Source organism: Anabrus simplex, chromosome 2, assembly GCF_040414725.1.
Source record: "Anabrus simplex isolate iqAnaSimp1 chromosome 2, ASM4041472v1, whole genome shotgun sequence".
In the NCBI taxonomy this organism is placed as follows: Eukaryota; Metazoa; Arthropoda; class Insecta; order Orthoptera; family Tettigoniidae; genus Anabrus; species Anabrus simplex.
This window is the reverse complement of record NC_090266.1, coordinates 1,025,292,309-1,025,306,740: the sequence shown is the minus strand read 5'-3', so window position 1 is coordinate 1,025,306,740 and position 14,432 is coordinate 1,025,292,309. Positions and strand designations below refer to the sequence as shown.

General features: G+C 36.8%; 2 protein-coding genes across 5 annotated transcripts in view; one reads left to right on the top strand and one right to left on the bottom strand.

Moving 5' to 3' along the window:
• Positions 1-14,432, bottom strand: part of Cpr (Cytochrome P450 reductase) — a 576,566-nt gene that overhangs the window by 59,392 nt on the left and 502,742 nt on the right. For all 4 annotated transcript variants that reach the window (XM_067141922.2, XM_067141924.2, XM_067141923.2 and 1 more), the window contains one exon: positions 1,290-1,450. In XM_067141922.2, the coding sequence (XP_066998023.1) occupies positions 1,290-1,450 (161 nt within the window). The remainder of the gene's footprint in view (positions 1-1,289; positions 1,451-14,432) is intronic.
• LOC136864651 (lymphocyte antigen 75) overlaps positions 1-14,432 on the top strand; it is a 350,542-nt gene that overhangs the window by 272,337 nt on the left and 63,773 nt on the right. The window lies entirely within an intron of this gene.

Below are 14,432 nucleotides of genomic sequence, written 5' to 3'. Positions count from 1 at the left end.
GTGAGCTTTTACGTCACACATTCATGACGGAAACTCATTTCTTAGATTTTCCGAAGATTTTAAACCCATTAATTGTATATAACTTACCTCTTTCTTTGCAGACCTTGCCTTTCAAAAGGAAGATTCATAAGAATTAAGCTATCAATATGGTGGTCATGCTGCGCAGATCTTTGCCATATGACGGGCTATCTCAGAAGCATTAGATTCCATCTACCAGAAATAGCCTATTTTTTAAAAGGAATTTTCATAAGAATTAAAGCTTTTAAGTATTCTGATGTGGATACGGTCCCATTTTCCTATTCTGAGACCAGAATTCAAATCTCCCTCAGTCAGTACACTGAAGCTACCAGCTACCAGCACTGCATTTCATATTTTCAAGATATGTCATTCGAATTTTAACATTGAAGAAATTCTTTTACAAGAAGTGATGGACAATTTTATGTAAATATTATTTTTGTCTTTAGTGTATTCTCAAACAGTTCATAAAGTACATGGGTTCTTACATTTTTAAAATTATTAGCCAGCAACAATGAGTATGTTAATCTGTTACAAGATGTTATGGCTGAAGAAGTCTTAAATTAGATGAAACATGTTCCAAAGTATGTTTAACATATTTTAATATTAAATAGTTTTCACTTGGAAAGTGAAGTGTATTGACTGGGTGGACCGTTAAACCTAACACTAGTTCTTAAGTTAGGTGGTATGTTCCAAGCTGTTAGTGGAGAGATGGCATGGAATGACATTAGTAGACGATTAAGTTTGGGTGGTGTTTTTAAAAGTAAGAAAGATCACAATATGAAGATAAAGTTGGAATTCAAGAGGACCAATTAGGGCAAATATTTGTTTACAGGAAGGGGAGTTATGGATTGGAATAACTTACGAAGGGAGATGTTCAATAAATTTCCAATTTCTTTGAAATAATTAAAGAAAAGGCTAGGAAAGAAACAGATAGGGAATCTGCCACCTGGGCGACTGCCCTAAATGCAGATCAGTAGTGATTGATGGATTGATTGAGAGTGAAGACTGAAGAGTGTGTGAAACAATGTGATTTGGCAACCCCTTCAAAAAAAAAAAAAAAAAAAAAAAAAGGATCACTTAGAACTTATGCCCCAGCACAGTGCAGGCTTTGATAGACAGATGGCTTCCAGCTTGCTTCCAGGAACTAACGCCATCATGTTTTGTCCCCAAGTATACTGAACTGGTGAGACTGTTCAAATTGGGAACTCTGGTAGTTTGTTCATATGCAAGACAGCAAGGATACAATTCTTATAGCATTATTAGGCATTTACCTGAATTGTGAACGACGTATATATATTGGTGCCAATGGAAGATCATTATCTTTTGGCTGCTTCTTGGCCAACCAAGAAGTGGCAACTCCTTTGTTGGTGCGTCCTGTTGGGGTTTTATATTCCACAAGAACAGCAGTCACATGCACAGTAGATGGGTAGACCTTCAATTATACCAAAAATTCAGCATTAATAATGAAACCTTCTAAACAAACAGTATTCATTTCAATGGTGAATTAACAGCACCATGTTTAGCCAAGTTACCAAAATAAACATGGTCTATGAACTGGTTTCCTGAATATAATCAAAAGAGGTTTAGAACAGAATGTTGTGAAGATAATATAACTGGATTCAGTTCACTAAAAGTTTGATTATAGCGAATTGTTGAGCAATACTGTAACCAGGAATATGATCTTAAAATAGATTACAACACTTCACAATTCATATTTAAAATGAGGATAATAAGCTACAGATGTGAAAAAATACATTTAGCTCTACGGGTTGGTCATACTTAAAATGATAAAGTCAAATATCTGAATTTTTAAATGTAATTTCAAACTGGTATTTTTTATTCGAAGAGACATCAGTTGACCTACAGTGAGTGACCACAAGGATCCAGAATTCCGAATATACACATGGTAAGAACCAAGTATGACACTAAGACAGTTAAGACACACTGATTTGTCTTCAATGGTGAAGGTTCCAACATTAGGAGGGATATCAATAGCAGAGGTGAAGCCTCCGTGGCTCAGGCGGCAGCGCATTGGCCTCTCACTGCTGGGTTCCGTGGTTCAAATCCCGGTCATTCCATGTGAGATTTGTGCTGGACAAAGCGAAGACAGGACATGTTTTTCTCCGGATACTCTGGTTTTTTCTGTCATCTTTCATTCCAGCAACACTCTCTATTATCATTTCATTTCATCTGTCAGTCATTAACCATTGCCCCAGAGGAGTGCGACAGGCCTCAGCAGTGGGGACAATTCCTATCCTCGCCGCAAGAAGGGGGCTTCATTCATTCCATCCCTGACCCGGTCAATGACTGGAAAACAGGCTGTAGGTTTTCATTCATTCATCAATAGCAGAGGTGATAATGGAGAATACTGAGAGAGTCCTTGACTGCATCATGCCTTGTTACTTTATTGCTGTAATAAAGAAGTATATTCATTAACTACAGGAATAGTTTATCAATATCCTCTTGTGACCCTATGTATCATATATGATACGTCACGTGTTTTATCATTTACTAGTACATAAGCCTGTCTTCGACAGTCAAAATTACTATCTATAAAGTCACTGGAAATTCTAAATGGACTATTAGTCTATCTTATGATTAAAATTTGCACTGCAATTGTAAGTCGGAGTTTTACTTTAATGTCTACAGATCTGTGTACACTTGAGAAAGCTACATACAACTGCCCAAAATTAATCACCAACAGAGTCATAACCCTTCACCCCATATGAGAACTGCATAGAGGTTTGGAGTTTAATCCAGGCTTTTGGCACGCATTCTGGTTATTAGAAATTCTATAACACCACCCCCCTGCCCTGCAAGCTGAAGATAAAAGTATTTTTAACTGACAGGACTCAAACCAGCTAACTAAGATGTCTGACCAAATACACGATGCGTTAACAACCATGGCCACCAGTTGGGGTGCTTTATCTCGTGCTTATTGATAGAGATAAACCCAGAATGGAAAAAAAAAAATATTCATTTGAGTGAAGTATAATATTTTTCACTGAAGAGTTCAAGTATGATGGTCATCACTGCATTATTCTTGTAACCCGTAACTGGTACCAGTTTAAGTCTCTCAAATACATCTGTGAAAGGCAACAGAATCTAGGATGTACGCAGTTCGACATCATGCCGATAGATATAGCTGTGTACCTGCATCAGCATGGTGAATATGTGACAACTTCACTGATAGAAACATTTTTCTTTAAAAAAAAAAGTCAAAAGTCATGGTCATAAGTGGTCCATTGTATTTTTCTTGTAAAGAAGACATAACATTCTATAACTGGTACCAATTTCAGCTGCCGAAACCTCCTTGGTTTTTCAATATTGCTGTGAATGCTTCAGACCACAGAGAGGCTGTCACGATCAGATTTTCAGTATGCGCCAGGTAAATGAAAAATGCTACGAGAGGAATAGGCAGTTGTGTTTATGTTTCGTAGATCTAGAGAAAGCATATGACAGGGTACTGAGGGAAAAGATGTTCGCCATACTGGGGGACTATGGAATTAAAGGTAGATTATTAAAATCAATCAAAGGAATTTATGTTGACAATTAGGCTTCAGTGAGAATTGATGGTAGAATGAGTTCTTGGTTCAGGGTACTTACAGGAGTTAGACAAGGCTGTTATCTTTCACCTTTGCTGTTCGTAGTTTATATGGATCATCTGCTGAAAGGTATAAAATGGCAGGGAGGGATCCAGTTAGGTGGAAATGTAGTAAGCAGTTTGGCCTATGCTGACGACTTGGTCTTAATGGCAGACTGTGCCGAAAGCCTGCAGTCTAATATCTTGGAACTTGAAAATAGGTGCAATGAGTATGGTATGAAAATTAGTCTCTCAAAGACTAAATTGATGTCAGTAGGTAAGAAATTCAACAGAATTGAATGTCAGATTGGTGATACAAAGCTAGAACTTACATACATACATTATCATTATGGACTGTTATGCCTTTCAGCGTTCAGTCTGCAAGCCTCTGAGAATTTACTAAACGTTGCCACAATCCTCGATTTGCAACTAGTGTTGTGGCCTCATTTAGTTCTATACCTCTTATCTTTAAATCGTTAGGAACCGAGTCTAACCATCATCATCTTGGTCTCCCTCTACCTCTTACCCTCCATAACAGAGTCCATTATTCTCCTAGGTAACCTATCCTCCTCCATTCGCCTCACAAGACCCCACCACCGAAGCCGGTTTATGCGTACAGCTTCATCCATCGAGTTCATTCCTAAATTAGCCTTTATCTCCTCATTCCGAGTACCATCCTGCCATTGTTCCCACCTGTTTGTACCAGCAATCACTCTTGCTACCTTCATGTCTGTTACTTCTAACTTATGAATAAGATATCCTCAGTCCACCCAGCTTTCGCTCCCGTAAAGCAAAGTTGGTCTGAAAACAGACCGATGTAAAGATAGTTTCGTCTGGGAGCTGACTTCCTTCTTACAGAATACTGCTGATCGCAACTGCGAGCTCACTGCATTAGCTTTACTACACCTTGATTCAATCTCACTTACTATATTACCATCCTGGGAGAACACAGTCGCTTGCGAGCTAGCGGTCTAAAGTAACGTTGTCACTGTTTCTTGGGTGAGCTCACGAATCGTCTGGTTTAGATCACTGTCCAGTAACACGGCAAGAGCATGCACTTCTTCACTGGTGCTTGTAGGACGACCTGCCCGATGAATGTCCGCAACAGTTTGCCGACCATCGTTGAAGGCTTTTACCCAACGTGCCACTGTTCTGTAAGGCAATGCAGATTCCCCGCAAGCCTCTTGAAGACCTTGATGACGCTGGCGTGCTGTACGACCTCTGGCACATTCAATCTTGATCTAACTCCATTGTTCCTGTTTGAAAAACATTGTGACAACGTTACGTTAGACCGCTAGCTCACAAGTGACTGTGTTTCTCTCACTTGTGTGCACGCAGGTGATGTGGGAAGGGCGAGTCCATTTGCTCTGAGGTAAGGTAGGTATGTAACCAATGTGTGCTATCAGCGACAATATTAGATTCGCTTGCATAGCGTCTCCACAGCAATGTTGCCTCTATTTAAGTTCCAACCCTCGTATATATAGAGACTGGCTCAGACATTAGTGTAACTTATGGTAACCTTTTGTATCATACATGATACATTCTGCATTTTATGTTTACTGCAAGGTATAGGTGGCTGCATGGCATAAATGTTAAAACTTGGTATAATCCGGGATGTATCTTATCTAAGAGCCCATTAAGCAAAAAAAAAAAAGTTTTAAAAATGTGTAAATCTGGCCCTTTATCTTCAGAGGACAATGCAACACTCAGACCAAAGATAAGTTACTCCCCGCCCCCCCATAACTTGTAACACAGCAGTAAATGTAATGTCCATTCTGATGATACATGCCTGGGAATTTTGTTGGTCTGAAATGCAAAATGGTGCTCAGGGTTTGCTGCTTGATCTCCACCAGCAAGAAGTCTGCCTTTTGACTCCATTTATGAGAGAAAAGTCCGACTCGTTGGCTGAACGGTCAGCGTACTGGCCTTCGGTTCAGAGGGTCCCAGGTTCGATTCCCGGCCGGGTCGGGGATTTTAACCTTAACTGGTTAATTCCAATGGCACGGGGGCTGGGTGTATGTGTTGTCTTCATCATCATTTCATCCTCATCACGACGCGCAGGTCGCCTACAGGAGTCAAATAGAAAGACCTTGCACCTGGCAAGCCAAACCCGTCCTGGGACATCCCGGCACTAAAAGCCATACGACATTTCATTTTTCAATTTCATGAAAGAAAAAAGTAAATAAACGGAGAGGTTTTTTTTTTTCTCTTCTAAATCACCAATTTACTGTACAGGCCATATTTGGCTAGTTTCAAATACAACGAGACTTGTGACATGCATAACCCAATAAGGACCTTGCTCTGTGGAGACAACCACAACACAGTCACATGGCCTGCGATACTGGAGTGTCATGTGGTCAGTGTGGCAACTTGCTCAGCCTTAGTACTTGGTCCTTTCATATTCAAAAGCTTCTTAACTGACCTTCTGAAGCAGAATGAACCCTGAGGGTGATCAACTAATTGTAGACGCTTGCACAGAAAGGGTTTGCCAATGTAAACAAAGCATGGCGTCCCCCCACTTCCTAGTTTACCACATTGTTGCATGTAGACAGCCCGCTACAAGACTTTGTTGTGAATGAAATGAGCACAGTGGCTGATGTTTTAGAAGTACAGTAGTAGGGAACCCACTCTGATAATTACGGTACCATAAGGCAGAGGTTTTTAACCAAAAAGTATTTGATACTAGTTAGGATTATTTTGTAGCTGCATCATTTTGGGTCATAATTTGAAAACATCATTTAGTGATTCGTAAGTTGGTTCTAGATTTTACTGACAATATTTCATCATAATTTACAAACTCTGGTATAGAATTATGATAACTTCTATAAATAGAAAATTAATATACTAAAATAAGGTTTAAATGTATAATTACACTAGCCTGCAAAATATTTTCTTCATCCGGTAAAAGCTTTAATAGGCGATCCTACCTAACTTGTGTGTGCCAAGTTCAAATCTGCTTTCCATTTTTTCTGTATCACGTAAGGTTTTTCACAGTAGCCACGACACTTCTTTTAATATCATGATTTTGATTAAATTTAACTAAATTTTAACAATCAATCAATCAATCAATCAATCAATCAATCAATCAATCAATCAATCACTACTGATCTGCATTTAGGGCAGTCACCCAGGTGGCAGTTTCCCTATCTGTTGTTTTCCTAGCCTTTTCTTAAATGATTGCAGCGAAATTGGAAATTTATTGAACATCTCCCTTGGTAAGTTATTCCAATCCCTAACTCCCCTTACTATAAACGAATATTTGCCCCAATTTGTCCTCTTGAATTCCAATCTTATCTTCATATTGTGATCTTTGCTACTTTTAAAGACACCATCCAAACTTATTCGTCTACTGATGTCCTCCCACGCCATCTCTCCACTGACAGCTCGGAACATACCACTTATTACATGTTATAAACCTCATTTTAGGTCCGTATTGAAAATTTAACAGTTCAACAGTGATAAAGGTGTTTTAATTTATTCCACCTATTCAATACTTATATTATCACGTATAGTTGTTACATAATTAAATTCTTAGTTACATGGGACATGTTTCGCCCTCAATTAAGGGCATCTTCAGCCTAAATACAATAATCAAAAATACAACTAAATTAAAAGTGGAAGTTAAATACAATCATCAAAAATACAACTAAAATAAAAAGTGGAAGTTAAAAGTTTAGTCTGTTCTTAAAATTCAGAACAATAAAATTGTGAAAAATGATAAAATAAAAAGATGCTAATGGAAAACTGTCTTATGATTAAACTATAATCTTGTCGGAGACTAAAACTTCTATTAAAATTCGAATTAAAACAGTTCATATAAAATATTGGAAAATCAAAGTGGTAGTAATAAAAAGCCAACGACATGAGGGCGTGTACACAAGCATAAACTTGATTGTCATGAATACAATCTTTTCAAGGCCGCTGATGAAATTCGTAGTAAGTAAGGCAGAAGCGTCTATTGAAAAATTGTAAGAGGCCGTTAGCACCGGTAGGTAATAAAATGGCTGAATCCTTGCCAGAAAATGTCAACAGATGCAGAAATAAGTTTTCTGTAAGAGAAGGAAAAGAAAAAATAAGAAATTGAACGTAAGGAGAGAATTCAGTCTTACATAATTTTGAAACAGATGAGGACTTACATGTAAGTGGAAGTTGTTATTTCTTAACTACTGTTGAGTTGGTTGCTGCCCGTCTGTTGGCTCTAAGTCTGGTGTTATAACTGTGCTGCAGAGGCGGTAGCGAACTCGGAGGGGAAGGAATAGGGGAGTGCGGAAGGGAGGAGAGGATGGGTGGAGTCAAATGTGACGAGGCTGACAAAGGGGTGGAGTCAACTGCATTGCTGGAAGTAGGCCTAATATCTGTAGGTATGGGAGGAGTATTAGGGTTTGAAGAATTAAATATATTAGGTATCCTAAATTTATTCGAACTAACTGACTTTAATAATTTCGGCATTAATTCATGTAACATACTTTTATTGTCCGTGGTTTCATTGAGATTCTTTTGCTTATTGTACGTCTGATCTAAATAGATGTATAAACTTTCTAATTCATTCAGCATTCTTCCTTTTTGTATGTTTCTAATTATCGTTAAGTCTTTCTCTATGGATTCAAATCTGTGGCCAGTCTCCCTCATATGCAAACTCATCGCTGAGTATTTCCTATGTTTTTCCGCGTTAACATGTTCCATGTATCTTGTCATAAAATTTCTCCCAGTCTGTCCAACATATGAAAAATTACACTGAGTACATTTAAGTCTGTATACTCCCGATCCTAAATAACGATTCTTATCATAATTAACTTTTTTATGATTAAAGAATATGGACTGGTTAGTATTAGTAGTTTTAAAAGCTATATTAAAATTATGTTTCTTGAATACGCTAGTAATCTGGTGTATAGCTGGATTATTAAAAGTGAATGTAGCATACTCAGTTTTTTTGGTCTTTTCTGGTATCAGATTCGTAGATAATTTGTTCTTAATTTTATTGATTAATTTGTTGGTCATTTCTATTTTGAAACCATTTTGTTTAGCGAGGTATCTAATATAATTTAATTCTTTCTTCAAATTCATGGGAGATAGAGGGATTCTAAATGCTCTATAAATTAGACTGTGAAAAGATGCTTGTTTATGTGAACTCGGGTGTAAAGAGGAATTGTTTATAGTTGTAGATGATTGTGTCGGTTTTCTAAATATTTGGAAATCAAAAGTGTTAACCTTACGCGTAACTGTTATATCTAGAAAATTCAATGAGTTATCGACTTTGTCCTCTTTCGTGAATTTCAAATTAGGTTCGATTTCATTTAATTTATTTAAGATTTCTTGACTATTAGTGACATCTTTGTTTATGATTACAAATGTATCATCTACATATCTCAACCATAAATCTATTCCTTTAATTTTTGCTATTATTTCATTGTGTTCGATTGAATCCATAAATATGTCGGCAAGGATGCCCGATATTGGGTCACCCATTGCTAATCCATTCTGTTTATAAATATTATTGTTAAATGTGAAGTAGTTATTGTCTAATACGAACTTTAACAATCTAGTGAATTCTTCTACTTCCATTTTACTAAGATTACTGTGTTTACAAATATTATCATGAATGATATTAACAGTTTTATCTGTCGGAATATTCGGGAACATATTCACTACGTCATACGAACACATCATCTGGTTTGGAAGTACGCCAAATCCAAGCAAAATGTCACACAAGTCAATGGAATTTCTTAATGGTTGTTTATTATTAAAAGTGTAATGTCTTTTCAAAAAATTGTGAATGTATTTGGAGACTTTATACGTGGGAGAATTACGGCAATTGATAATCGGACGAATCGGAATATCTTTTTTATGTATTTTGGGCATAGCTCTAGTTTCCGGGAGCCTAGGATTCATATTGACAAGTTTTAATTGTTCTTGTTCAGTAAAGAGAGATGTGGATCTTTTAAGTAAGGCTTTTAAGTTGCGTTGAATTTTAGTTAGCGGATTTTTTGTTACTAATGTGTATTTATTATTATCAAAAAAATCTTCAGTTTTCTTGATATATGTATCTTTATCCATCAAAACGATCGCACCCCCTTTGTCAGCCTTGGTTACTATAATATTGTTATCTTCAATTTTCGATTTCATGTTTTTTATTGTTTTCTGTTGTTTGGGATCAAAATTGGAATAAATTTCTTTAGCCAGTCTGGGTAATTTCTTCTTTAACTCCAATCTTACTTCATCTTGTACATCGCGTGGGAGTTTTGATATGTTCGCCTCCGCTTCTGCAACTGTGTTAATGATATCTATTTCTCTATCTTTATTAGGCCAATTGTATTTTGGACCCCTTTTAAGTAGGTCATTCTCTCCTTCCGTAAATTTTACCTTGGTCAAGTTAACTACCGTGGGAGTAACATTGTCCGATGGGCCCTTAATTTGTTCTTATTTCGTTTGTTTACTACGACGTATTTGTGTGTCTATTAAATGATTCAATTTCTTATTCAATGTATCCTGTTTCTTACTAAGTGCGTATGTTAATTTGTGTTCCATGTGTTGATAAAAAGACTGCCATTCTAATGGGGCTAAATCCTGTGTCACCGCTAAGTGAACGTTATATAATTGCAAATTCAATTTGGACTTCTTCCTGTAATATGCCTTGATTTCATTATTAAGCCATAATTCATTTACCTTATTTTGGGTTACATTATGGCTTGGATTGCTTATGTTCTTACGTTGTGTTGATTTAAGAAAAGTAGGTACAAGTTTTAGTCTCAGACATTGTTTAAGAAAAGCTAAATCTTTTCCTAACTTACAAATCTTCATTTTCAGATTGAGAAACTTATTTAATCTACATTTTGCCTGGTTGGCTGTCACATTACATGTTATAAACCTCATTTTAGGTCCGTATTGAAAATTTAACAGTTCAACAATGATAAAGGTGTTTTAATTTATTCCACCTATTCAATACTTATATTATCACGTATAGTTGTTACATAATTAAATTCTTAGTTACATGGGACATGTTTCGCCCTCAATTAAGGGCATCTTCAGCCTAAATACAATAATCAAAAATACAACTAAATTAAAAGTGGAAGTTAAATACAATCATCAAAAATACAACTAAAATAAAAAGTGGAAGTTAAAAGTTTAGTCTGTTCTTAAAATTCAGAACAATAAAATTGTGAAAAATGATAAAATAAAAAGATGCTAATGGAAAACTGTCTTATGATTAAACTATAATCTTGTCGGATACTAAAACTTCTATTAAAATTCGAATTAAAACAGTTCATATAAAATATTGGAAAATCAAAGTGGTAGTAATAAAAAGCCAACGACATGAGGGCGTGTACACAAGCATAAACTTGATTGTCATGAATACAATCTTTTCAAGGCCGCTGATGAAATTCGTAGTAAGTAAGGCAGAAGCGTCTATTGAAAAATTGTAAGAGGCCGTTAGCACCGGTAGGTAATAAAATGGCTGAATCCTTGCCAGAAAATGTCAACAGATGCAGAAATAAGTTTTCTGTAAGAGAAGGAAAAGAAGAAATAGGAAATTGAACGTAAGGAGAGAATTCAGTCTTACATAATTTTGAAACAGATGAGGACTTACATGTAAGTGGAAGTTGTTATTTCTTAACTACTGTTGAGCTGGTTGCTGCCCGTCTGTTGGCTCTAAGTCTGGTGTTATAACTGTGCTGCAGAGGCGGTAGCGAACTCGGAGGGGAAGGAATAGGGGAGTGCGGAAGGGAGGAGAGGATGGGTGGAGTCAAATGTGACGAGGCTGACAAAGGGGCGGAGTCAACTGCATTGCTGGAAGTAGGCCTAATATCTGTAGGTATGGGAGGAGTATTAGGGTTTGAAGAATTAAATATATTAGGTATCCTAAATTTATTCGAACTAACTGACTTTAATAATTTCGGCATTAATTCATGTAACATACTTTTATTGTCCGTGGTTTCATTGAGATTCTTTTGCTTATTGTACGTCTGATCTAAATAGATGTATAAACTTTCTAATTCATTCAGCATTCTTCCTTTTTGTATGTTTCTAATTATCGTTAAGTCTTTCTCTATGGATTCAAATCTGTGGCCAGTCTCCCTCATATGCAAACTCATCGCTGAGTATTTCCTATGTTTTTCCGCGTTAACATGTTCCATGTATCTTGTCATAAAATTTCTCCCAGTCTGTCCAACATATGAAAAATTACACTGAGTACATTTAAGTCTGTAATTCGAATTTTAATAGAAGTTTTAGTCTCCGACAAGATTATAGTTTAATCATAAGACAGTTTTCCATTAGCATCTTTTTATTTTATCATTTTTCACAATTTTATTGTTGTGAATTTTAAGAACAGACTAAACGTTTAACTTCCACTTTTTATTTTAGTTGTATTTTTGATGATTGTATTTAACTTCCACTTTTAATTTAGTTGTATTTTTGATTATTGTATTTAGGCTGAAGATGCCCTTAATTGAGGGCGAAACATGTCCCATGTAACTAAGAATTTAATTATGTAACAACTATACGTGATAATATAAGTATTGAATAGGTGGAATAAATTAAAACACCTTTATCATTGTTGAACATACCACTTAGTCGAGCGGCTCGTCTCCTTTCTCCCAAGTCTTCCCAGCCCAAACTTTGCAACATTTTTGTAACGCTACTCTTTTGTCGGAAATCGTCCAGAACAAATCGAGCTGCTTTTCTTTGGATTTTTTCCAGTTCCTGAATCAAGTAATCCAGGTAAGGGTCCCATACACTGGAAACATACTCTAGTTGGGGTCTTACCAGAGACTTATATGGCCTCTCTTTACATCCTTACTACAACACCTAAATACCCTCGTAACCATGTGCAGAGATCTGTACCCTTTATTAACAATCATATTTATGTGATTACCCCAATGAAGGTCTTTTCTTATGTTAACACCTAGGTACTTACAATGATCCCCAAAAGGAACTTTCAACCCATCAACGCAGTAATTAAAACTGAGGGGACTTTTCCTATTTGTGAAATTCACAACCTGACTTTTAACCCCGTTTATCATCGTACCATTGCCCACCGTCCATCTCACAACACTATCGAGGTCACCCCGCAGCCGCTCACTATCTTGTAATTTATTTATTATTCTGTACAGAATAACATCATCTGCAAACAGCCTCATCTCTGATTCCACTTCTTTACATATATCATTGATATGTATAAGAAAACATAAAGGTCCAATAATACTGCCATGAGGAATTCCCCTCTTAATTTTTACAGGGACAGATAAAGCTTCACCTACTCTAATTCTCTGAGTTCTATTTTCTAGAAACAGAGCCACTCATTCAGTCACTCTTTTTTCTAGTCCAATTGCATTCATTTTTGCCAGTACTCTCCCATGATCTACCGTATCAAATGCCTTAGATAAGTCAATCGCAATACAGTCCAATTGACCTCCTGAATCCAGGACATCTGCTATATCTTGCTGGAATCCTACAAGTTGGGCTTCAGTGGAATAATAACCTTTCCTAAACCCAAACTGCCTTCTATCAAACCAGTTATTAATTTTGCAAACATGTCTAATATAATCAGAAAAAATGCTTTCCCAAAGCTTACATACAATGCATGTCAAACTGACTGTCCTGTAATATTCAGCTTTATGTTTATCACCCTTTCCTTTATATACAGGGGCTACTATAGCAACTCGCCATTCATTTGGCAAAGTTCCTTCATGCAAACAATAATCAAACAAGTACTTCAGATATGGTACTATATCCCAACCCACTGTCCTTAGTATATCCCCCGAAACCTTATCAATTCCAGCTGCTTTTCTAGTTTTCAACTTTTGTATCTTACTGTAAATATCATTGCTGTCATAGGTAAATTTTAATACTTCTTTAGTATTAGTCACCTCCTCTATCTGGACATTATTCTTGTAACCAACAATCTTTACATACTGCTGACTGAATACTTCTGCCTTTTGAAGATCCTTGCATACACACTCCCCTTGTTCATTAATTATTCTTGGAATGTCCTTCTTGGAACCTGTTTCTGCCTTAAAGTACCTATACATACTCTTCCATTTTTCATTAAAATTAATGTGGCCACCAATTATGCTTGCCATCATGTTATCCTTAGCTGATTTCTTTGCTAGATTTAATTTCCTAGTAAGTTCCTTCAATTTCTCCTTGCTTCCACAGCCATTTCTAACTCTATTTCTTTCTAACCTGCACCTCCTTCTTAGTCTCTTTAATTCCCTGTTATAATAAGTGGATATTTACCATTCCTTAGCCAACGGCCTTAGCCGTGTTGAAACACTGGATCCCGCGAGATCTCCGAAGTTAAGCAACATTGGGCGTGGTCAGGAGTTGGATGGGTTGCCACGCTCTCTTGGTTGGGGGTAAGGGAATGGAGGAGCTGAAAGGAAATGGCCACCCTACCACACGTAAACTCCGGCTCAGGAACACCTCTGCGGAGGTTCGGACCTGCCTTCGGGCAGGATAACCCTTACCTTACCTACCATTCCTTACCACCTTTAAAGGTACAAACCTATTTTCACATTTCTCAACAACTGCTTTAAAACCATACCAGAGTCTGTTTACATTTTTATTTACCGTTTTCTACCAATCATAGTTACTTATCAAAAACTCCCTCATGCCTGTTTTATCAGCCATATGGTACTGCCTAACAGTCCTCCTTTTAAGACCTTCGTTTCTTTCACATTTATTTTTAATTACCACAAAAACAGCTTCGTGATCACTAATACCATCTATTACTTCGGTTTCTCTATAGAGCTCATCTGGCTTTACCAGCATCACATCCAGAATGTTCTTCTCTCTAGTTGGTGCCATCATTTTCTGAATCAGGTGCCCTTCC